Source organism: Vicia villosa, linkage group LG2, assembly GCF_029867415.1.
Source record: "Vicia villosa cultivar HV-30 ecotype Madison, WI linkage group LG2, Vvil1.0, whole genome shotgun sequence".
NCBI classification, from domain to species: Eukaryota; Viridiplantae; Streptophyta; class Magnoliopsida; order Fabales; family Fabaceae; genus Vicia; species Vicia villosa.
Genome location: NC_081181.1, coordinates 6,273,483 through 6,299,758, shown reverse-complemented (window position 1 = coordinate 6,299,758; position 26,276 = coordinate 6,273,483). Strand labels below are relative to the sequence as shown.

General features: G+C 33.2%; 4 protein-coding genes across 4 annotated transcripts; 3 read left to right on the top strand and 1 right to left on the bottom strand.

Moving 5' to 3' along the window:
• Positions 1-177: 177 nt before the first annotated feature.
• LOC131648931 (nifU-like protein 4, mitochondrial) lies at positions 178-3,830 on the top strand. The gene is made up of 6 exons (XM_058918662.1): positions 178-485; positions 556-717; positions 799-974; positions 2,300-2,403; positions 2,722-2,833; positions 3,283-3,830. The coding sequence occupies exons 1-6, from the start codon at positions 299-301 to the stop codon at positions 3,349-3,351; spliced, it is 810 nt and encodes a 269-aa protein (XP_058774645.1). The 5' UTR covers positions 178-298; the 3' UTR covers positions 3,352-3,830.
• A 3,168-nt stretch (positions 3,831-6,998) lies between these two features.
• Positions 6,999-9,094, top strand: LOC131648501 (uncharacterized). The gene is made up of 7 exons (XM_058918254.1): positions 6,999-7,209; positions 7,351-7,511; positions 7,560-7,636; positions 7,891-8,073; positions 8,306-8,378; positions 8,451-8,741; positions 8,795-9,094. Exons 1-7 carry the CDS (start codon positions 6,999-7,001, stop codon positions 9,092-9,094), a joined length of 1,296 nt encoding a protein of 431 aa, XP_058774237.1.
• A 1,821-nt stretch (positions 9,095-10,915) lies between these two features.
• On the top strand, positions 10,916-25,140 carry LOC131648929 (SAC3 family protein A-like). The gene is made up of 14 exons (XM_058918660.1): positions 10,916-11,232; positions 11,329-11,400; positions 12,163-13,017; positions 13,324-13,794; positions 14,907-15,008; positions 17,381-17,478; positions 19,388-19,562; positions 20,927-21,412; positions 21,516-21,656; positions 21,925-21,984; positions 22,756-22,886; positions 23,613-23,746; positions 23,853-24,088; positions 24,758-25,140. The coding sequence occupies exons 2-14, from the start codon at positions 11,341-11,343 to the stop codon at positions 24,857-24,859; spliced, it is 3,051 nt and encodes a 1,016-aa protein (XP_058774643.1). The 5' UTR covers positions 10,916-11,232; positions 11,329-11,340; the 3' UTR covers positions 24,860-25,140.
• A 167-nt stretch (positions 25,141-25,307) lies between these two features.
• On the bottom strand, positions 25,308-26,011 carry LOC131648930 (uncharacterized). Its single transcript, XM_058918661.1, has one exon. The coding sequence runs from the start codon at positions 25,939-25,941 to the stop codon at positions 25,360-25,362; it is 582 nt and encodes a 193-aa protein (XP_058774644.1). The 5' UTR covers positions 25,942-26,011; the 3' UTR covers positions 25,308-25,359.
• Between the last annotated feature and the right edge of the window lie 265 nt (positions 26,012-26,276).

Here is a 26,276-nt window from a genome sequence, read left to right as displayed (position 1 = left end):
CAAAAATTTGGCACAATATGCCGAAAATTTCATCCGTAAATTCTTTGCATCTCATCAGAGATAAAATCAAATAAAAAAATATGGGAGGTGACATGTATAATATAATGGGATGGCAAAATAAATTCTCTGAATATAGATGTATTTATTTGATAATATTTTCGAAAAGAAAAATTGGTAATATTTTCGAACCAAACGACTTCGTTTGAGGTGGATGAAAGAAGCGTGAGGTTTTGTTGGAGCAATACACAAAAACATTCGGAAAGAAGAGAAAACCCTGAATCGTGATTCGTGAAGAACCATGGCGAGGAGTAGTATTTTCCGATTGGGAACACGATTACGATCACTACTCTCCAATAATAACCTAATTACAATTCGTTCACGATACCTCGCCGCAACGCCGTCGTTTCAACACCGCAACCGCCACAACAATGCTTTCTCTTTCTCCTCCTCCGCCTCTCCGTTTCCATCTCCATTTTCCACCACCGGTTTGTTTCTCTGCTTCTTCATCATCTCCAATTTTCCTCTTCGAATATTGAACTGTTCGCGTTGAAACAGGACAAAAGAGGAGTATGTTTATCCAAACGCAATCCACTCCGAATCCAGAATCTCTCATGTTTCATCCCGGTAAGGCGGTTATGGATATCGGAAGCGCCGATTTCCCTAACGCACGGTCCGCCTTGAATTCTCCTCTCGCCAAATCGCTCTTTTCTATTGACGGTACTACCCTCGCTCTATCTGTATCTATCTTCAATTTTATATGTGTTTTCTGATTGTGTTTTTATATGATTATTATTGCAGGAATTACTCGTGTTTTCTTTGGATCCGATTTTGTTACCGTTACCAAATCGGAAGATGCTTCCTGGGAGTTTCTTAAGCCTGAAATCTTTGCTGCTATTATGGATTTCTACTCTTCTGGTGAACCTCTTTTTCTAGATTCTCAAGCTGCTGCATCCAAAGACACCGCAATTCACGATGTAAGTTTAAGTTCTCCGCATTGTTTTTAATTTAAACTTTGTTAAATCTTTATTTTGATTATCCTAGTTTGTTCTTCTTTCTTTCTGGTGAGTTTTTTTGCGTAGTAATAATGTTGCTTAATTATATTGAGCATTAAGAGCTTCCGTAATAATGTTGCTTAATTATATTGAGCATTAAGAGCTTCGGTTCACACTCATCTCTGTTTCTGTAATTTGCATTCTATTTTATTTTATGTTTTTATTGGTTGGAGTCCTTGTATATTACGTATTCAAATAAGAAACTTGTGTGAATGTGTTGATACTTGAGTTGATAGAAGATAATAGGGTGTAGAATAGTGGTTAATTAGAATAGTTAAAGTTGTTAAGAGTTGTTGTTGAAGCTAGTTGGTTAGTTAGTTGAGGTTGTTATAGGACTATTTGTATACATAGGAGAATAAGTACAATGTAGAGTTGAGGATTATTGGATATTAAAATCATTTGTGAAGGGGAAACTCTTTGAGGAGAGATTTCTCTCCTATTTCTTATAAATAAAAGTCTTCTTTCTTTAGAATCTAATTCTCGGGTTCCTAACAGAAGACCTGACCTTAATTTAGGGGCGGAGCCAGGATTGGGCAACTAGGGGAGCTAGCTAGCTTTATATATTAAAGTTCATCCAACAAATGATATTTATCAACTTATTAGTCAGTATTCATAATGGTCCAAACATTAGTTACATTACAAATCAATTCTCACAATCCTAGTAACTAACGTAACACACTAATTCTCTAACATTCTAAAATTTACCTATAAAGAAATAATATAGATCTATTTGAAACTTTTTAGCAATTATCTATTCAAAATCACAAAACATATCAATTCATTCTTAAATGTATTATTTCCTTAATAATTGCCCCTCACAAATAAAATAAAAACATAATGAAATTAAAATAAGAGATTGAGAGGATGTATAACTGAAACGAAAGGAAAGTGAAACACAATGCTTGAATAGTGAGATGGATGATTGATGAATGGGAGGGTTGGAGCCTCAAGTGAGTAAAAGAGATTATAGTATATTAAGTATGCAACTTCTTTTTTTTAAAAATTTCAGGAGGGGCTGGAACCCCTGTTGCTTAGTACTTACTTCGTCCCTCCATCCCTGCCTCAATTAAAAAACGATCGGCATTCTCCTGTATCTTTTAAGTTACAAGTCTAAATACTTTCCAACAGGTTTCCCTAAACATTTTTTTAGGTGACCCAAGTGCACAGATTATGAGATTTGACTAGCTTATGGCACCTTGGAGATGCGAAAACTAAATGGCATGCTAACCTTACCTGTTTTCATACAGGATGATTCTGAAACAGTTGCAATGATCAAGGAACTTTTAGAGACTCGTATTCGACCAGCTGTACAAGATGATGGTGGGGACATTGTATATTATGGTTTTGACCCGTAAGTTTTTTTTTAAACTTTTGTTATTTTGGTTTTATGGCACTTGCAATAAACCTCAAGGAATAATATACACTCTTAAAAAATAGAAGTTTCATTCTTCCTTTGCTATTTGCACTGAGCTTTTTCTTTTTATGATGGGATGTATGTGTTAAAGAATAAATCATAATAGGTGACAACATGCAAATAAAGCAAACTATTAATAAAATAAACAAAAATTAAATGAGTAAAAATCTAAGACAATATCAGTGTTGACAATGCTAGTGTTATACTTCATAGAATGACTTTTTTACTTGGTTTTTATATTGTGGTTTTCTCCAGAGATACTGGGATAGTCAAACTTAAAATGCAAGGAGCGTGTAGTGGCTGCCCAAGTTCTTCGGTGACTCTGAAATCAGGCATTGAGAATATGCTGATGCACTATGTACCTGAGGTAAAAAGTTTGGCAATATTATTTTCTGATGAAACTGATCCATTTTCTGTTTCCATTTATATTTATGGTAATGGAATTGATTGGAATTCTCAATTTATCTTCCACAATGAAGCATATTTGCCTTTCCTATGACAGTACTCAAGTTATATACCAATTTACTTTTAGAATTTGCTAGTTGTTCTTGTACTACATTGAATTAAATTTTCTTGTTGTCTTACATGAATCATGATTAGTTGTCTGTTGTCAAAATATAGGTTAAACATGCCTATTTGTCACTGTCCATCCTAATACTATCTTTTAGCGTGTACTTTCTAGTATGGAGAAAACTGTTTTAATTATTGAGTGTTTATTTAAAGCAGCATTAATAGGCCAAGTTCCAATTTATAAGAATGATTCAATTATATTTATATTGTGAAACATTCTTCTAATACCACTTGCTGCATTTACAGGTCAAAGGTGTGGAACAAGAAATGGATGCCGAGGATGAGGAAGCTGAATTAAGTGGCCAAGTGGAGTAGTTGGTCTTGTATTTTTCTATAGCTACGGACTGCATTTAGTCTTAACATTTCACAATCAACAGAGACTTCAATGTATGACAGCAGTACATGATGGAGACTCAAATGAGTGTATACAAAGAATATTAGTATTTAATAAGTTGTGAGTTGGATAAATTGCAGTATGACATGAAATTGTTGTTCCCAGCTGGTTAGATCTCTGGTATAGTATGAAGGTAGTTCTTAACACAATGTCCATTGCAGAATGGTGGCATGCCGAACCTCTATCTGTCAGCATTGCAATGGTTCTTGGTCTTTCTTTCTGAATCAAGGTTCCTGCAAAAGTACAAGGCATTATTTGCCCATTGGTATTGTATTGAGGATACACTTAGGTTTAGGATTTAATAACTTCTGCTTTTTTTTTTCGTGTTCAAATTGATATATGTGCATGTTAAGAAGAACAATAAGAAAAAAAAGGCTTGGATCATTGTTGTTGTTTTGCCTATTGGTATTCTGATTCTACCTTTGGTTCACATATACTCCAAGCCAAATAAAATTGTGGCATTGATTTCTTAGCAGCCAACAGGTCTTTCCATGCATTAAGGAGTCTGGAGTGCTATTTTTTTTTGCTGAGTTTTGACGGATACTAATATAAATGCTGTTTGCTTCCGACATTTATTATTCCTCTTTTATATGCCTTATTTAGGCAGGGAATGTTATTTTACTGAATAATTTAATAGTGCAAAACCAGGTTTCTTCAATTACACTCCATCATAATTATGTTTTCTAAATTGCGTTGATGCTTAGTAAATTTAGAAGAATTATTTATGCATATCTTATACCATGATTATTCGTTTAAGTGTTTATAAAAATAGTTATGTATTCATGAGTTGTTTCAGTTTGTTTTCATAAGCTTTTGAAGTTATATTATATTATACAAAGTTTATATAGAGTGTGTTCATTCGCCTTTTGATCAAGCTACGGCTTAACTGATTCCCAAGTGACAGTAAAGCTTGGATTGTGAAATGGAAGAACTCTAAGACATTTGAAGTAAACATTTAACGCCTCATGATTACAATTCGGAGGTATGAAAAATCATTTTCAAGTGAACATTTTATACCTACGAAGCAGTTGCTACAAACTTCTGCTATTGTGGTTGATAAAAGTCACTATAGGTTGTTTTTTGAAGCTCCTAGAAATAAAATCAATCCCCATCATAAACACATAACAAGAGATGACATTCTTATCATCCACATCTACAACATAATCACGTGCTCTTCACTTTCTTTTTCCTTTTCTTCGTATGTATTTCCACCAGTCTCAATTATTCTTTATCATTATTTCTCTAGTCTAACACCTCATTCCCATTATCTGCATTTTCCTTCTTTATTTTCTATACGTCCTTTCATGTGTCGCTAATGCACAATCAAACTACTTGGGCTATGTGAGTTTGGAGGGGAGGGGAGGGGAGGAGAATGCTTCCGAAAATGAATTTTTAAAAAATGTAGAAAAATATTTGACATTTTTTGAAAAATGATTTTGTTTAGAATGATAAAAGAGTCATTATCATTACAAAATTTTTAATTTTCAAAATAGTATAATAACCTACAAAATAATTGGAAAATTTATGTAAACCCTCCAAAACCCTCTTTCAATACAATTTTTGAGTTCTCCCATTTTATGAGGTTTTTGGTGTTATGAATAAAATCAAATCCTCCAAAACCCTCCTTTCCAAAATCCTTTTATTCTTTTCACCAAATTCTTCATATTTTTCAAAGCCCTCCCCTCCATTCCCCTCCAAACTTCCAAAACATAACCTTAGGAAACTCACATTGTTTAATTAGTCTATAACGTATACTGTATACTGTACAACTAATTGTCATGACATGGTTCAAAGAATTTCTTCTACAATCATTATAAGTTCAATTTTTTTGCCATACATGTTCATCATTTTAACTATTGTGATCATCAACTTTTTCTCTACCTTTCATACCATAAACTTCAAATTCTTTTAGAATAGGTTGTAATTGTGCTCGTCTAACCTTTAGAACATTGATATTTCTACTTTGAAGAATTTTACATTTTTCACAGCATTCATATTAAGAATGTGAAATCCTTAACCCTACTAGTTGATCATCTAATCACGACGTTGCTTAAGATTAAAAATGTGGATTTTAAAGAGTATTTTACAATCACTTGACATGTAACTATTATCCATACTAAAATCCATTAAAATATACAATTCAAAGTCACAATTACGCTTAGAATAGGTTGGACTGAGATAGGCTTTGCCAAACCTAAATCTAACCTAGCAAAACTAAAGCCTAATTATGGTTTGTAGTCTGTCATAGACTTATTTTTAAATTTGTGTATGATCTTTTTGAAAGCATGGTTGGCTTGTTAATCTACTTAAAATCCTATATATATATATATATATATATATATATATATATATATATATATATATATATATATATATATATATATATATATATAGTGATTCAAATAATATTTAAATATATGCGAAATAGAAATACATAACTCAATGTTTCTTCAAACAAACCCTATAACAGTCATGTCGTATCTCCAATGTGAACTTGCTGCGAGCGAAGCAAATGCATAATCGTATCTTCAAGGTGAAAGCGAACACAACAGTGCTCAGTAGAGGTAAGTTTGATCTCTACTAAGGAACTAGGTTACGAGGCCATGTAGAAGATATATTATAGAGATCCTACTGTTGGGATGAATATTTTGGTCGATGACAAAAATGCCTTAGAGATCGATGATCTTTATAGGATTCATCTTAGTGTTGACAACTTTATTCAACAGACATTGTTGCAACCTGATTATGCTTAAGGTCTCGTTGATGACATCCCTTGATGAGATACCCCTTAATGAGATAGTAGTTGGGATTGAAGTTGTGCTTAAGAAAATGTTGAAGGAAATTGAGTTGAAGGATACTGATGTTAATGGATAGGGGAAAATGATGTTGGGCTGAGTGATGTAAGAAAAAAATGAGGCAATGGAAACTGATTATAATGGGCAAGGGTTTGGTGAGGTTGATGATGATGTTAGTTTTGATAATTGTAATGATGAGAGTTTCAATTATGATAGCACAATGGAGGTAGTATTTGATGACGAGTCTGATGAGTATGATACCGAGTTGGATAAGAAAGAGTGTAATCTAATTGACTATGACATTAAAGATGATGATCAAAAGGTGAAAAGCAAAAAAGTTAAAGAAAAGGGAAGAAAACAAAGAAGAGTTTAAAGATAGTGATAATGAAAGTGAGTGTGATAGTGATGATAGTAGTAGAGTTAAGAGAAAGAAGTATCCAATATTCAAGATACAAAGGGATATGTTCAATTTCAAATGAGAGGTGGAAATATATTTTAGTACAAAAGATTATTTCAAGGAAGCCATTACCTCTTATGCAGTCCAATCTGGAAAAAATTTAAGGTACACTAAAAATGACAAGATAAGGGTTATAGTTAGGTGTAAAGATGGATGTGAATGGGAAACTTATTATGCTAAGTTTTCTAATGAGGATTCTTGACAACTAAGAAAGGTAGTAGACACTAATAGTTGCAGTAGAGAATATAATGTGAAGATGTTGAAAACTAAATGGTTGAGCAAAAGAATACAAAATTCACTTAAAAACAACCCTAGAATGAAGCTTAAGGACATAAAGGAAGAGGTACAAAAGAAGTCAAATGTGGGGGTCAATAAGACCAAAACCATAAGAGCTAGGTTTGTAGCTAGAGACATGGTTGATGGGTCTTTCTTAGGGGATTGTATAAGGATTTATGACTATTGCCATGAGTTATTAAGATCAAACCCAGGGTCAAGTGTAAAACTGAATGTTCAACCTACACAAGAAGGTATTAATGATCAGAGATTAAATTTCAGAAGGCTATAAATAAGCTTTGCAGCTTGTAAGGAAAGCTTCTAGTTATGCAAACATTTCATAGGTCTTGATGGATGTTTCTTGAAAGGTCTTTGTGGAGGTTAAATCCTTGCAGCCATAGGTAGAGATATTAATGATCAAATGCTACCAATAGCATTTGCAGTAGTGGAGAGTGAAAACAAGGATAATTGGACATGGTTCTTGGAGTTGTTTATTGATGACCTCGGTGGAAGAGAAGAGTGCCTCACATACATTTTTATTTTTGATCAACAAAAGGTATTACTCTCTTTATAATTCTCAAGTTATAAGTATTGTACTTTTTAGAGTTATCATGTTATAATTTTGATGACTTATCGGTTATTGCATGCAATAGATGAATTGGTGCCTAGAGTTGAACAAAGGTTTTATTTCAGACATCTTTAAATTAACTTTAAGAAGATGTATCCTGAAAAAAAGCTAAAGAAAATCATATGGAAGGCTTCCAAATCAACATACTACCAAGCTTGGGAAAATAAGATGAAAGTAATGAGGGAGATCAATGTGAAATGTACAATCATATGATAAGCACCCCTCCAAGATTTTGGAGTAGATCATACTCCAAGACACATAACAAGTGTGATGCTGTTCTTAATAATATGTCTGAAACATTTAGTAGTGTTATCCTGGAGTCTAGGGCCAAGCCATTGATAACCATGATGGAAGAAATATGGATATACATGATGGAGAGATGGGCTACAAATAGATTGAGGTTTCAAAAATTGGCATATGTTGAAGTTTTACCAAACATTAGAAGGAAAATTGAGAAAACAAGTCCATACACAAACTTATGGCTTGCCAGGTACATACCTTTAATCCCAATACTCGTATTTGTCTGTCTTGTGATGATACTTTGTTTCTGATGACCTAATGACTTTGTTTGTCTACTGATCACTTTGTTTCTGATGACCTTGTGAATTTGTTTGTCCACTGATCATACTTGTTTGTGATAACCTTGCGACTTTGTTTGTCTACTGATCATACTTTGTGTTGTGATGACCTTGTGACTTTGTTTATCTATTGTTCTGTGTTAGGATGTTTGATGAGCATATCTTTGAAGTGAGGCATCTAGAAAACTCTACAGAAAAATTTATAGTCAACTTGAAGGTAAAGATTTGTTCCTGCAAAAGATAGGAGCTGACAGGCCTACCTTGTGTTCATTCACTTTCAACCATGAAGAGTAGGAACCATAAGGTTGATTACTATATCCCTGAGTATTATATGAAATCAAGATATATGGAAGCTTACAAACCTGTAATTCTTCCTGTTAATGGCTCTAATCTAGGGGTAAGAATAGAGTATCCTGATGTTCTGCCCCTAAAGTATAGGAAAATTCCTGAAAGGCCAAAAAAGAGGAGGAATTTAGAGCAAAGTGAGATTGATGGCTCTGATAGAAAGATGAGAAGAAATGGATTCAATGTCAAGTGTAGTAGATGTAAGAAAGAAGGTCACAACAAGCTTATTTGCAAGGTGACACCGACTTGTCAAGCACCCCAATAATTCATACTCAAGCATCCCAACAGGTTCCTACTCAAGCATCCCAACAAGTTCCTAGTCAAACATCCCAACAAGTTCCTAGTCAAACATCCCAACAAACATCACAACAAGCACCCAACCAAGTGACTCAAAAATCCAAGCAAGTGACTCAACAATCCAAGAAGTTACTAGTCAGAAGATCAACTACACCTTTTATACCACCTGGTCCAACAACTAGGTTAAATGTAGCCAAAACTATTGGTGGTCCAACACCAAGAAGGACAACACTTATTAAGAGATCCACACCAATTCGGAAAATTTTGTTTAGTGTTAGAGCCGTTGATTAGTTAAGTTGTGTTAAGTTTAGTTAAGTTGCAACTTGTTAAGTTAAGTTTGTTGTTGAACCTGTAATGTAAGGTCTGTTGAACCTATATTGTAATGTTTGAATATTGGTAATTCACACCGCATTATTAATGGACCAAACTTAAATGCTTTGTTCAATTGAATGTCTATATGTTTGAGATATAAACCAACTGATAATAATGGTATAAACCAACTACGAATGAAAGCAAACATATTCAATTGAATACAAAGATACACAATACTTGAAAGCAAACACATTAATTCATAACAAAAATTTGAAACTGATACAATTGTTATAACTATTGCAACATTCTAAGTACCACCATATTTTAAAACAAACTGTTACAACTGACCCAAACTAATTCAAAGTGATACAATTGTTACAATATTCTAAATGGGACCACAACTAAAATAATATAAAATATTCTCTCCAATTTTTTTCTGAATTCATCATCTTCTTCATTTGAATTTTTAAGTCCCTTATCCGTATCTTTCGTCCATCATTTGTTGCCTCTAAGGACTCCACCTCTATTTTTGCTGCATCAAGTTCATTTTGAAGCTTCTCCAACCTACTTTTTTGCTTCTTCATAAACTAGTCTTTATCATCCACCTCATCATCATATAACTATTGAAAATATCCATAGCCAACTTATGTTGCATCCTGTGTAATTCACATTGCAATTTATCCACATCAAAACAAACATAAATGAAGAAGCCATTTAATATCCACAACCATTAAAAATATCCATATCAGAACAAACCGAAATGAAGAAGCAAAATTGTTTAAGTAGAGATATACTCAATAAACTTTTTAATGTAAGTTTTTCCTTCAAATTCAGCTTTTAACAAAAAACATATATGTCAAAAATAATTAAAAAATAACAGCACCATTGTATAAAATGAAGGGTTAATGAAGACGCACTAACAGTGTATAAATTTTTTTATACTGTCATCAAATAAAAATATACCAATATGTCATATTATGCAATTAACTAAAAATTTACCGTCTAACTACAGGATCATCACATATTGAGAATGTAAACCCTTTTCAGAGTGAATGTATCATCATTTTTCTCTAAAATAAATATCTATAAATTTTTAAATATCCATATGAATCATCTGATACATATGAGAACTAAAACTAATGACAAAAAATTGCTTATTAATGTATAATTATAATATTTGATAAAAACAAATTAATACTATCATATAAAGTGATAGTCATGTGAATTTACTAAAACTTGAAAAAATTATAAATATATTAATACATATTATTATATATTTTTTAAATAATTGATTAAATATCAAACAACTTATTTAATTTCATACAATATACAAAATATAAAAAACTATAAATGTCCGATATTATCCGCTTATAACAACTCACATCTATCTATTCAAATTAGCCAACTTATTCAATTATTATAATAATTAATATATAGTATTCATAAAAAAAGTTAATTAATATACTAAGAGTGATCGCGAGAATTATAATACTTTTAAAAAATATAATTATTATAATGAATATATTATCACATTTTTAGAATATATATTTTTTATATTATAGATAAATTGAATCTATATAAACTATTCAATTATTAAATATACTATTTTTATTATAATTAAATTTAAAATTATCTCTTTAATAATTAAATTCAATAATTTTTAAGTTAATAAACTTGAATTAAAATTTATAAACTTCAACTAGAGTATCCGACAAAATATTTAATCTAACTTTATCATCCGTTTATAAAAAGCTTACCCAAATAAAACTAACCTTCTTTGCTATGCCTATATACCCCGACCCGAACCAATTTTATATTTCTTCCTCCCTACCTTCTTCTCGCCCAAACACTATATTTCTCTCTGTTTTGTTCCGTCGTTTTCGCCAATAACCCCTTCAAACCATTTTACTGCAAAAGTCCTCACTTTTTCCATCTCTCCTTTTTCTCCTCTTCATTACTTCTACTATTTCATATTCATATATAATAATATCTTATCATTTGTTTCTTTTTCTTTTCAATTTTCTCATCTCTGCTTCTTCCGATTCCAATCTCTCTTCTTCTGATTCCGCCGCCAAAATTTTCTCAATTCCTTTTGATTTTCTCCGAGAACTTCAAAGGTTCGTATTGTTAACATTCATTATCAACTAATTAGGGTTTTTGTGAGATTTGTGTCGATTAAATTAATTGATTTTGTTGTTTTGATTAATATTTAGGGTTTTTGAGATATGGCTAACGAAGGTACTCATACTGAGACCTTAGCTCCGGTGGAGTCGCATCTGTTCGAGGTAAATCCATGTCAATGTTTGTTTTGAATCAATCAGTATAGGTTTGTAAATGTAATAAAGTTAGGTGAAATTGTTAATTAGTTTAGCTTCATCTAAACCTTGCATTTAATTGAAAAATTTGTGATCCTTAATACCTTATGTTTTTTAGAGTTATGTTATTTAGAGCTTGAATTTATTATTTTGATATTTTCTGTAGTTCATACACATTATCTGGAGAAATATCTGATCTTGTTCTATAAACAGTTACTTTTTAGAAAATAATACAATATTTATACATGACTTTATTTCGGGAATCTGTATTATCATAAGCCTTTAGACATAAATGTATGGAGTACTATTTAATTTAATTTAGTTATCATTGTTTTTTGCGCCGGTATTTTTATTTTCTGGTTTCGGACAGTTTTTTTTTTTTTTTTTATAAATATTTGGAACCAAAAGCTACTATCTTGTCTGTGTCATTTAATGCACATGTGTGATGTGTTTCAACCAAAGGTTTTAAATTGCGGTTGGATTTAAGTTACGATTTTGATATTGAAGTAAGTTATGGACATGTGGTCGCGATTGCAATCATGGGGGTCTCCCAATCTTTACATTGCGGCCGCAATTGTGGTTGCAGTTTACAGTTTAAAACTATGCCGCCGATGCGGTCGTAATTGCGATCATGGAACTTTCAGTGTTGGAACTTTGATTTGTCTTTATGCTCTGCATATTGGTTATGCTTCAAATGCGTAACTCACTTTTTCTTTTTTGTTGTCTTTATAGAATCGGCTTGTTGATGCTAGCCAACATCAGACAGCTTCATATGCTCCCACAACATCTGGGCCTGAAGCTGTATCATGGACTGTTCAGAACTCCACGGCGAATGGAGTTTATCCTAATCCAACATACCAGTATGATCAGCATCCGCAGCCACCTGGAAGAAGCGTTCAAGATGGTCAAAGTGTATCAACAGTTGCTGGTAATACATCAAATTTGGGAACAGCTAATGCACCACAAGATTACAATGCATACACATCATATGCAAATTCTTCTAATCCATATGGTTATGGCAGCAGTACGGGATACTCAGGCTACTATAACAGCTATCAGCAGCCGCAACCTAATCATGCTTATTCACAGCCTGTAGGAGCATATCAAAATACAGGTGCTCCTTATCAGCCTATTTCTTCCTTTCAGAGTACTGGGTCTTATGCTGGATCCGCAACTTATTCAAGCACTTATTACAATCCTGCTGATTATCAGACTACTGGAGGTTACCAAAACAGCAATGGATACGCAAATCAAGCGCCGGTGTGGAACAATGGCAGTTATTCAAGTTACTCCTCTCATCCATATACAAGTTACGCCCCAGATTCCAATAGCTCTTATAGTTCTGGTGCTGCAACAACTTCGGGGCAGTATCAGCAACAATACACACAATGGGCAGACTATTACAGCCAAACAGAAGTCAGTTGTGCCCCAGGGACAGAGAACTTGTCTGTCCCAAGTTCATCTACTTTGGGATGTCCTGTTTCTGCAGCTACTAGTGGCTATGCAACTCCAAATAACCAGACTCCACAATCATATCCACAATATTGGGGGCAAGAGTCCAGCACTCCTGCTGTGCCTTCTTTTCAGGTTTGAACATCACTGAAAAAGTTTGGACAAACCAACAGTGTAACAGTTTGGCTTGAAAGAACAGATAAATTGCTATTTGTTCATGCCAAATTGATTTTGTTATGATTTTAGCCCTCACATTACAAAATTAATCCTTTACGTTAGGTCTTCTGTTTTGCGATTTTATTCATATTTTAGTATATTTGTTATCTAATCTCTGTCATGCTTCAGTTGCACAAGATTGTTGCATTTGATTAGTCAGTTGTTTTGTAGTTTTGCTAGCTTAATTAACTTATTAACTTCATGTTTGTTTCTTTTGGTGGTCAGCCTGCTGCAGTAAATAGTGGTGAATATGACGGTTACTGGAAACATGGCGCCCAAACTAGTTCTCAAATTCACCAAACTAGTTCTCAAATTCACCAAACTAATCCTATTCAACCAAACTATCAAAGTCATTTGGATTTAAATTCTTCTTATGATAAATTTCAGGATCAACAGAAGACAGTATCTTCTCAAGGAACCAATTTGTACTTGCCTCCTCCTCCCCCTCTCCCTCCCCCTCAACAGGTTAATCTGGCGCCCTTACAAAGTGCTCCTTCTTTGGATACAAAACAAGTAAGCAAGTTTCAGATTCCAACAAATCCTCGAATTGCTTCAAATTTGGCCTTTGAACAGTCTAAGACTGAGAAAGATAGCTCCACATCCAGCGCAGCAATGAAACCTGCTTATATTGCTGTTTCTATGACAAAACCAACTGAGAAAGTATCATCCAATGACGCTGCTAATTCTATACTTAAGGTAGAATTAAACAATAAGCTCACTGATTTTATTTCACTATAATGCAAACTTACTCTCACCCTGCCCGCCAATTCATTTATTTTTCATTTTAATGGAAAATAAAAATGCATAGAATATGACACCGTATAGTGTTGGTAATAATTAAGGAATTGGAGTAGTGAAAATTTCACCGGTAAATTTTTTTGAAAATGCGAAGAAAGTCAAAATAAGGTGTAACAATTTTGTTATCATTAGTGAAAATAGGAACGAAACTGGAAAATGTTTTCTCAAATCAAACAATTTAGCATTTGAATTTACTGAACTGTGGGCAGATTTTTCAAAAAGGAAAAATAAAGGGTTTGGAGGATAAGGAACAAAATTAGAACACCAACAAAGCTAAACTATGCAATCTGTGAGGGAAAACCCCTTAAAAAGATCAACTGTTACGCAAATATATTTGCTAAATATTTGCTTTGTTTATAGATCTTAACTCAGGCTAAAATAGTACAAGACCTTATTTTGGAGCTTTAGTATACAGAGACCTTTTAGTGAAGTTGCAACGTGTAGACACTAAGAACCTACTTTTGAATTTATAGAAGTAATTTTTTTGAATTGATACATGCATGAATTTTTCATATATTGCAAACCAAATTATGATGGTTTTATGACAGGTTATCGGCATCTTAGTCAACGAGGTATCTTGATTTGTAACAAAAAATTGAACCCAATTGATATGAATCGTTGTGCGTATATATTTTAGACATGTAACCATAATGAGCACAATAATAAATCTTGATTCATTATGTTAATCATGACTTGAACATTGTGTAGCCACTACTAGCCAGCCAGTTTTTGCCAGCTTTGTATAGCTGTCCCCTTCTCTTTTTATTTGATCTAAGGCTTGAATTATGAATAATTTTATGGTTCATACATGATAAAGCTTATGGTTTTTCATATGTCACTCTTTTTTACTTGAAAATAACATAACGTTATTGCTGTATATCTTACGATTAATAATAAGATTAAGTCTGCAATTCAAAAAAATGAGTAAGATTTACAATTTGAGTCACGATTTGATAACATTAGTTTTACGTATTTAGTTCTAATAATCATTGAATTATTCTTGCGCACAGCCCGGTATGTTTCCCAAGTCTCTGCGCGGCTATGTTGAAAGAGCCTTGGCTCGTTGTAAAGATGATAAACAAATGGCAGCATGCCAGGCTGTCATGAAAGAGGTGAGTTTCACTTTTATTTTGAAAAAAGTGAACAAAGAAGCTCTTATTTCTTATAGCTAGTTATCAGTTCTTACTTCTTAGAATTCTTTTCTTAATGATTTTACTAGATTTTATTTATCCCTTTTCTATGTTTTGCATAATGACAAACAATACTTTTGAATTGTTCTTCTTGATAATCTTGACAACTAATTTCTGCAACTGCCTAAATTGTTTTCTGTATCTTTATAACCTTGGGATCAAACAGAGTATGAAGTCTTTTTATGTGTTATTATTATTATTATTATTATTATTATTATTATTATTATTATTATTATTATTATTATTATTATTATTATTATTATTATTATTATTATTATTATTTTTCCGCCCTTGTGGAACTACCAAAAATTACAGAGCGTGATATCTTGGTCTTGGTCTTTTGTTATTCTGAGCAGAAGTTTACAACTTTGTAATTGTATAAGCTGCCTGTATTTTGATAAGTGACTTTGAAGGCATCATTGAGAATAAGTAAACTGATTTGTACACACAACATATAGCGTTGGTGGCAAGCTATGAAGCACAAACACGATACGAGTATCGGATACGATACGTATTTGATACGGCGATACGTCATTAATTGGAAAATACATGATACGATATGTTTAAGATACGTATATAAAAATTATAATTAAATATTTAGTTAAATTGTAATTTAACAAAACCTAATTCATAACACAAATTTTAACATTACTAGATTGTTGAAAAATATTAAATTTAAGATATTGAATTAATATCAATGTCATCACTTTCTTCACGATCATAGGTAAATCTTCTTCTTCATTCTCATAGGTAAATAAGTAGAGCACCTTCCATATTTTGTTAGTCCATCAAAGGATGGAGAAGAAGGGGGGACTTTTTTTTTTTTTTTGGTTTATCACCACCGGTATAGTCCGGTTCGGGGGTCAGTTCTGGCATCATGTGGTTCCAGCCCCCTCCCGATCGCAGTTGCGGGGGATCGAACCGTGGTTCTCCCTACCAAGTTCAGCGCCAATCACCACTGAACCAACTAACGATTGGTGAAGAAGGGGGGACTTTGCAGAAAGAAAGAAAAGAAAAATAAATGTTGCAAGGAGTAATAATTAATAAATGAAGTTTTAAATGTGTATTGACAGGGAGTTATGGAAAATCAAACCAATATTTTGAAAAAGGATAACTATCTCAAAGAATTAATTAGGATATTAAAGAGAATGACTAAAAATGAAAGGTTATTAAAAAGAGAAATAAAAGGTCATTAAAAAGAAGAATATGATGAAAAACTACAGAGTCATGTATCCGTGGAGTATCGGGGGCGTATCGCCGCCGTATCGGAATTTTTTATTTAATTTTTTAAATAAATAAATTCGGATACTTCTTCGATACGTATCGGCGCCGTATCGGAGCGTATCGGCCTATTGGATACGATTCGCTGAGTTTTTGAAGTATCCGTGCATCATTGGTGGCAAGTGATAGATGATATATAAGTAAATAGAAATAGACACACATACATACACACATTGTTCACTGTTCATAATTAACAAATGGAAGATTTAAAAAAGAGACATATTGCCACCATAAAATATAAAAGCCCTATATTTCCTTACCCTAACTTGAACGAAATAAATTTTCTCTTCAAAGTACTGCATCCAAATGTACTGAAATGACACGAGGAGAAATGTTTACCAAGCTCTTGAATTGAATTTCATCCTCATCTGTCTAATTTTCCTTTCCCTTTATGTGTGTGATCTTTAATGAAAAAGATAGCTATCAAAGAAAACGACAATAAATTGGGTATAAGTTGTAATAGAAAATGGAATGTTGAAACATAGCATGGAGTTGTTAAAGGAGTCTTTGTTGCGACTTCCATTTTGCTTCTATGAAACTAGTACTCATGCAACTATACTTTGGTTGGTACCATAATTCCGTTTTTCATGCAAATTGCTGAAAAGTCAGATTGCTCACCAGATCCCAGTTTGAATGTTCTCAGTGCTCCATTAATCATCTGCACTAGTGTTTTGACAGTGCGTGATATAACATAACTGAAATTCATTCTAGTTTCTAATCAGCAAACAGAAACATTAATTTTTTGTGATACACTCCCTGAAAACTATAAACAGATATTAGAATACATTTTTATTTGCTCTCCGATTATCAGCTAGCCAGGATAGGTTATACCTATTTTAGCATATTAGTTTACAGGGATTTCTCTGTTGTGGATAACAGGCATTTAATTTTTCGCACTGTAGTTGTGCTTCTTGTTTCCTTTCATTCGCGTCAACAATAGTAGTTTTGTTTCCAGGATTTCATTTACCAGTTTTTTTCCATAATCTTATCATATTCCTTGACTTCCTTTTCAGATGATCACTAGGGCTACAGCTGATTGTACCCTATGCACACGAAATTGGGATATGGAACCACTTTTCCCAATGCCAGATGCAGATGCAGTCAATACAGAGTAAGCTGTTTCTTGTTTACTTTCTTCGAGTTGGCATATTATTCTTATTAATTTGTGAACTTCAGGTGCTTCTAAATTTTACTGATCTTCAAGATTTGATAAATGCTGTGTTTTTCTTCATTTCTTTTAACTGGATTAAATTTACGCATGTAAGCAGCCATATGATTTTAGATGTTATCCAATGTGAAGATAACTTTGATTCAATTCAGAATGTCTGCAGTGCTGGGGCTCACCTGTGTTTCTATTACAGAGAAACTGTTATTATTCCCCCCAAAGAAGTTAAAATCTTTAGTTGCCAAGCACTTATAGTTAACATAAAATTGCAGAGTATCTGCATCGTTCATTTAACTGATGTGAATGTATATTTTTTTAAAAGGATAACTTTTAATCCATTGGTTTCTCCTTTTACAACTAAGCTACTGCTCTAATTCTCTGTGCTGTTAATTTGGAATGAACTTTTTGTACAGCTGTATTACCTCCTACCATTTAAGCTAAATCCCTGCTTCTCTAATCACCTGATAATTTAATCACTACCTGGACCCACCTAACTAATACTGTAACTACTCTATTGCTTTGCCTCATATATTTTTTTTCCGCCTACCAGTTCCACATTGAAGTTCAACCTTGTCACCAAATTGGATTGGGAGTTCCCCGCGAGCATGCAATTGCACATACTAACTGAAAATTTGTTTTTGATGAATATTTGCTGATGCAGTCCACCTGTCATACTAAACATTTTTGAATATTCTGCATCCTTGAATATGTACTGAAGTTTTTAGGTAGTTAAAATAGAGATTTTACGCATAATCGGAATCGGAATGGGAAGTAAAGTCGTAAATCGTGCGATTGTAATACTAATTATAAGATTGTACGTAATCTACAAAACTCATTTGCATATAAGTAAAGTCGTAAATCGTGCAATTGTAATACTAATTGTAGGATCATACAAAATTTACAAAACTCACATGCATATACTCCCTCCGTAATTATAAGCAAATTTTGCTTTTTAGATTCATTGAATAATTGATGTATTTGGTCTATATATAGATCGGATACATCAATTATTTAATGAATCTAAAAAGCAAAATTTGCTTATAATTTGTTACGGAGGGAATAAAATAGTATAAACAAGGAAAAGAAAACCTTAAACCATACTTGAAATACTTGTAAATTTAAATTCATAAGCATAGCTAACTAGATGAGTAAAACCTTAAAACACCCTTTAAATATAGCTGCATAAGAAAGTAGCATGAGATTTTGAAGCAATTTGGAAATGAAATAGAAGGACACGAGGGAAGAAGATGAAACTGTCGTAGAATAAATAAACAGAAATGGTTGCAGGGAAGGAAAGAAATGGTTGCAAGGAAGGAAATAAATGATGCCAGTGAGAGAGGCGATGTGGAGATGTCAGGGGCTCTTCCAATCTTATTGGTTGCAATTGCACTTACTACTGTGTTTTTTCGAGGCATCAGTTACTGCACAGTTAATGAGCACCTCTTCTTAAGCTTTAAAAAACTCTATTTTATAATCTGGCCTTATTCTGAGTTCTGACCCACGTATAGAAAACAGACTGTCTTTTCCCTAATCCTAGTGCGCTGCCTTCTGTCACTGCACTACTGCAACTAGAATTGCAGAAACGTTTCGAAGGTCGCAGATCACACAATTCCATAATTAAAAGGGTGGATTCCACCCAATTCCACCAAAATACAATTCTGCGTATACCACTAAGGGCAAGCTTAATTGCCAAGTTGTGCGATTTAGTGATTTAACAATTCTGTGTATCATCCATTTCATTTAATATTGTACCATGAATATTTTTATATTTAATTATCTTGCCAATCAATGCATATTTTTTTTTTAAGTGATTTAATTATTGTAACGTTCTTATAATGTTTATCATTTCATGCAGTAATTCACTGTCTTCCACCCATGGTTTTGTATTGCAAAAATCTAAAAAAAGTCCTAGACGGTCTAAAAGTAGATGGGAGCCATTACCAGAGGAGAAGCCGGTCAACCATCCAGCGCCAATAAGTAATGATACTGTAAAATACAGTAGTTGGGTACCTAATGAAAAGGATAGGAAGGTATTTATAGATATATTAAGTTATGTTTTTTTAATGTTCAAGCTAGATATCCTTTTAACCTTCTATTTATGAATATTGTGTGAAGTACAACAGCAGTTAACAAGTTCACTTTATTTTTTCCCCACTATTTGGATTGTTAGTTTTATTTCATTTCATGCTGTTTCATTTTAAGTCTATATGAGGTGCATGCTTATAATCAAGGATGTTTACTATTGTGATCTGGATGGTGCATTTTGTCTTCCCATTTTGGTTAAACAATATGCATTACACGGTGGTGTCTAAATGCAAGTATTATATCCACTATTTGGATTGCCAGTTTTATTTCATTTCATGTTGTTTTACTTTTAGTCTATATTTGAGGTGCATGCTTATGATCAAGGATATATATTATTGTGATCTGGATGATGCATTTGTCTTCCCATTTTGTCTTCACATTGTGTCGTATGAATGCAAGTGTGATAAGAGTAGGATCGAGACTGCAGCATGGTCCTACTGTTAATATGATCTTTGCTTTACTTGGAACGTTAAATACATCTATTTTTTTTTTCTCGTCTTTTTGACAAATAGGAGACTCATGTGCTATGGTTTGATTTTGTTCTTCAACTTGTCTTTGTGTATTTTACAATTTTTATGGCGGCTTTTGCGAGTGAGCTAATACCAACTGAAAAATTTATTGATGCGCCTTTTTTTTATAATATAGAAACTAGTTTGTTTGTGCAAGAGCTTTTCAATTTTCTTTCTATTATATTTAATCTAACATGCTAGTTTAGTTTTTTTTTTTTTAATATTCTTTAAGACATGACATTATTGACAGATAGCATAACATTTCTTCTTTGTTAGGTCCTGCGTTTGGTTGTCTTCCTTGCAAGAACCTCATAGATTTATTTTTGCATGTCTGTCCTATGGATTTATTTTTGTGTCTCTCTTCCATGTCCTGTTTAGATAGGTTTTTTCATCTGAAAGTATTCTCTCTAATCTCAATCAGGATTAAAAGTACCTAATCTCACTTAATATATACCAGTATAATTAATCTTCCTGATCTTGTACAAAGAGTATGCACATTCTCATAAGTTTCATTTATAGAAATTTGTTCCATGAGAATAAGAGTCATTAAAAATAAAACTTATATTGATTTAGGGTATTTTGAGGAGTGTCATCATTAAATATAGTGAAAGTAGTTAAATTTGCATTTATTTGTGACCACCTGAATATGGATACTTTTTGCTTATACTCAAGAATAGAGCGGACTAAGTATTATCCCCCTTAAGGTTCTTGTCAAGTACAATTATGTTGACAATGATTAGTATTTGTCATTCAGTTACATAGATGATTTTCTTTAATACTCCTAAATGAATGGCACACAGGTGGTAGTTGAAAACAAAGAGAGCAAGGAAGACAGTTGGAGGAATACAAAATTTTCTCCATTATTGCAGAGAATATCAAGTAAGGCTCCCCAAAGGCCATTTAAGAAGCAGCGTCTTGCCGATGTTTCTATTGCTCATGAAAATGGTAATGCATCTAGTGATAGTGACAAGGAACAAAGTTTGGCAGCAAATTATTCTGCTGTTAATGGTACACCCGAGGAATTGAAAAGACGTGAGATTCGTTCTAAGCGATTTGACTTAGGGCAAGCACAACGAACAGAAAATAACCAGTCGAGGAAAAAAAATGCTAGAGCTGGAAACTTGTACAATAGAAGGGCTAGTGCTCTGGTGCTTAGCAAAAGCTTTGATGATGGTGTCAGCAAGGCTGTTGAGGATATTGACTGGGATGCTCTTACTGTAAAGGGTACTTGCCAGGAAATTGAAAAGAAATACCTGCGCCTAACATCTGCACCAGATCCCGCCACTGTAATATCTCCTTTTAGGAATTTATATGGCATGCCATTATTTCTGTCTTTCTTATTTCTCCCTCCTTTACTAATAATATCTATACAATGTTGTGAACTTACAGGTAAGACCTGAAGAGATTCTTGAAAAAGCACTATTAATGGTTCAAAATTCCCAAAGGAATTACCTTTATAAATGTGACCAGTTAAAGTCTATTCGCCAAGACCTAACTGTGCAAAGAATACACAATCAACTAACAGTCAAGGTACTACTAAGTCTTGTGCGTTCTGGTCACATTCTTTTGCCAATTCTTCTTGTTCATAATATTTCTCAGTAATGATTTCTGTACATATCTTTAAATTTCCCTATCCATATAAAAGTTGGTTTTTGACAAAACATAATGCATCTCCTGATTCCTGTAATCAGCCTCACATATAGGGGAAAGGCTTTGGTGGTGGTGGTGGTTGTATATTAAGTGCATGTTGTGTTTTCCACTACTCCTGAACTCGTTAACACTTGAAATGATGTTTCAGGTGTATGAAACTCACGCCCGATTGGCGCTGGAAGTTGGGGACCTGCCTGAATATAATCAGGTTAGTTTTTTATGTTAAAGAGACTACACTATATTAACTCATTTCATGTGTTGACTATTTTTTTACCGGTCATGTAGCTATCATATTTTTTTCTTTCTGAGAATAGGGATTTATATATTTCATTCAAAATCATTCATGCATATTATGATTTATATATTGAAGTCTTTCTATATAATGAAGTCTTTCTAGAGTATAGGAAGTCTTCTGAGATTAGGGTCTATAATGGAGTCTTTCTATATTATGAAGGTTATTGAACAATGAGCTACATAATGATGCGTATGTGATTTGCATCCAGAGAAATGCTGTTAAACTCGAGATTCTACCTTGAATTAGGCATTGTTAAGTTTGTAACTCGAGGATCATAACACGAATCATAAGATTAAGATCCTACTAATCCTACTTGAAATACTGTATTTATACATACATTAATGCATAAAAAATATATATAGACAAATATTAATTAATTACGTTTAAAATTTGTAAAAATAGGTAAACAATTAATTAGAGTGATAGAGAGAGAGCAAACAATTCTCCATGCCTATTTTCCTCCTCTCAAGCAAATTAGATAATAAATTAAATATTAAAAGTGAGGATACATGCAGGCAGAGAAAAAGTGAGGATAAGTTATTATCATATAGACATCAAATCATTGAAGAAATCTAGGTACATTTTGTTTTGGAAATGTCATTGGCCTATTATATAGATGTTATGGATGTTATTTAACTTAGTACTATTGATGTTAAGATATTGACTCCATCTGTGTGTTTTCAGTGTCAGTCCCAGCTAAAGGCTCTTTATGCTGAAGGAATTGAGGGGTCGTATATGGAATTTGCTGCTTACAACTTGCTTTGTGTTATTATGCATTCAAATAATTACAGAGAGCTCCTGTCATCAATGGCAAGGTGATCCCCATGTTTAAATGCTTATATAATTCTTCTGCTTTCAAAAATCTTGGCAGAAATTTTATTATGCATCAGAATTCTGTGCTATTATGCATTCCGCAATGTTGACTGGGTTTTAAAGTTTGCCTTATTCTAGGAACAAACTAATTCTTATTCACACTTGGGGAGTTAGGTCCCATAAACATACGTTAATAATTTTGAATATATTAATATGGTATTAATTCTTTTGCCTCAGAAATAACACCCATAGCTGTGGTGTTTGTTGCTCCCATGTTCTCTCCCATTTGCTTTCTTCCATTTTGTAGCTTCTTGGGCTTTTTATTTTTTATTTTATAGTTGAGAAAAAAGTGATGTTTAACATTATCAGCCTTGGTGAAACGTTAATGGTGGGTACCTGATTTATTGAAGTCTTTGGTCACACTTAAAAATAAATGTTCTGTCAGTTAGTTTACCTTGAAATTCTTATTGGTAGAAAAGTGGTGGTTTGAACATTTATTGCAATTATGTCTAGGTAAGGTTAGTTTGGTAGATATACGAGGGGCTCATAAGGCTATAAGGGTAAAATTTATGACTGTTTGGGTGGAAATTAGTGATTCCATGTTGACATCTAACCAGAGAATTGGATGGACATAACTAAGTCTTTCTATATTTACATATTGATATTTTGCCTCTAGTTGTATTAATTGTCTCATTAATTTTTATGCGTTATTGTGTTGTCTATGGTAGGTTATCTGTAGATTCAAAGAAGGATGAAGCTGTAAAACATGCCCTGGCAGTTCGTGCAGCTGTAACTTCGGGAAATTATGTTGCATTCTTTAGATTGTACAAAGCAGCTCCTAACCTAAACACATGCCTTATGGGTGAGTTTGGACAATTACTTTTCTGCACGTGCATCTGGTTGGTAACATATATATTCTAATATTGTAAGCGGGTGACTAACGGAATTATTGTCTCTAATTTCTACAGATCTATATGTTGAAAAGATGCGGTATAAAGCCGTGACCTGCATGTGCCGATCATATCGGCCAACCTTACCCGTTTCTTACGTCTCTCAGATTCTTGGATTCTCAACTGCCGTTCCCTCAAATGAAGCAAACAATGAGAAAGAGGCTGCCGCTTTGGAAGACTGTTTAGAATGGTTGAAAGCGCATGGTGCCAGTATAATAGCTGATAACAACGGAGACATGATGCTTGATACAAAAGTATGTTTGATTCTACTCTTTGGGTTAGCTGTAGGTTTTAGGGCCAGTTTGTTTCAGCTTTAAAAAAATAGATTTTTTTCTTTGTATTTTTTAAAATAGATTTTCCAAAACTGTTTTTCAAAATATTACAAGTTTTTTTATATTCGTTTTTTCTAAAATGAAACGCTAATTTTGACATCCTATAACATAAACATACATTATAAAAACCAAAACTTAGTCAAAATCGCTATTTTTTCAAAAAGTTATATTTCAAAAATGATTTTTATGAAAATCTATTTGAAATAGCTTCAAAATTAAGTAATTTTTTGAAATTTTGATATCCAAATTTTTTCCCCATAAATAGATGAAATACCTAAAATCACATTTTAAGAATAACTATTCAAACAAAATTTTCATTCGAAGCTTTTATAAAAAGTTTCTTTGTAAATTTTTTTTTCACAAAATTATGTAACACTATAAAAATCATTTTTAAAAAAAGCCAAAACAAACGGGCCCTTAGTCTAAAGCTGAGTTTTTGCACTTGATTGAATCAATACTCATCTCATACCATTTGAAGAGTTGGCCTAAACTTGCTCTATGATCATGCTTTACCTGTATTAATTTAGAATTCCGACACGCAACAACCCATATTTTAATAGATCATCTACTAACAAATGTTTATTTTTGTAGGTCTCATCCACTAGTTTGTTTGTGCCAGAGCCAGAGGATGCTGTTGCCCACGGGGATGCCTACCTTGATGTTAATGATTTTTTAGCCAAGGCACCTTTATAGCGAAAAATGTTGCGACCCTTGTTGTATTTGTAGACCGGTTATATTCCATTCAGAATAGAAATAGGTTGTCTAATGAGTCCCAGAATCAAGTCTAAAACCTGGGATCAGTGTAGTAGAAGTATACAATATGAAAGGAAAAAATAATACATGATGTAATGGCCTTTGATATTCATTTGTTTTGGAGTGGTAACTATTCTTTTCTGGGAAAGAACAGAACTGTAGATGTAATTTAATTCAGAATATAAGTAATAAAAGCACATTAAAATCTCTATTTCTTCGTATCTTAGCTCAATTCAGAAGAGTGACTTACATACTGAAAGAAAATTTAAGTTTAAAATCCCATTATTACCAGAAAAAATACATTGTTTCAATTAACAAATGAAGCAAAACAATTGCCAAAAGCAGTAGTATTTTTTATCATTGTACAAATTGACGCACAACAATAATAATAATATATAACAAGTAGAATTGCTGTAGATTTGAAAATAAAGAGATAAACATTAGCTTGATGATGAAGAATCAGGCCAAATACTGATTTTCTCCTTCTGAAATTTGACATAGATAGCAGTAAGAGCAGCCATAAAGTAAAACTGAATAAGCACAGTCCCAGGCGAATGGTAATTGATAACACTTTTCCCTGTTGCCAATTCAACCAGCAACAGTGCCGTCAATCCAAGTATCGCAACACGACCGTTCAATCTCTCGCTGAATTTACTAAACCCTAACTCCACCTTCAACCCACCGGAAACCGGTTCTTTCAGTGGCACCGGCGGTAGATACACGCCGGAACCCGGCGCTGCTCCTGAAGTAGCTTTATTCGCCTTCCGGCTCTTACGGACTTCCGCCTTCTTACCAGCGCCCCTCCGGTTACGGAGGCGGTTAATGCGGTCATCGAAGTCTTCTCCGGTGGCGGTAATCTTGGAGTCGGGTTTGGATGGGTCTGAATTAGAGGGTGGTGTTTGAGGTTCGTTGGCTCGTGTGGTGAAGAGAAGGAAGTTCCTGCGGATAAGAGGTTTGTAAGAAGAAGAAGATAGCGGAAATGGGTTTGAGAGTTGAACAGAAGCTGATGCTATGTTCGCCATTTTTCTCTCCTTTCTCACTCTCAGTTTCGGATAACAACACTTTATTTTGTGGTTTAATTCTCACTCTCCTTTCACTCTAGAAATAAAAATATATTGATTTTTTTTTTTTGGAAAAATCTTTTATTTCATTAAAAAAAAAATTTAATACCAAAAATAGAGCTATTTTGTTTCTTTTCTTTCACCTCCTCACCAAAACACGTTAGCTAGTATACCTAGGGATGTTCAAAACCAAACCAGTCCAATAAAAAATCGCAAATCAAATCAAATTAAATCGGAATCACAAAAAATCGCATTTGATTCAAATTTGTGAAAAAAAAATCCAAATAACCATGTTT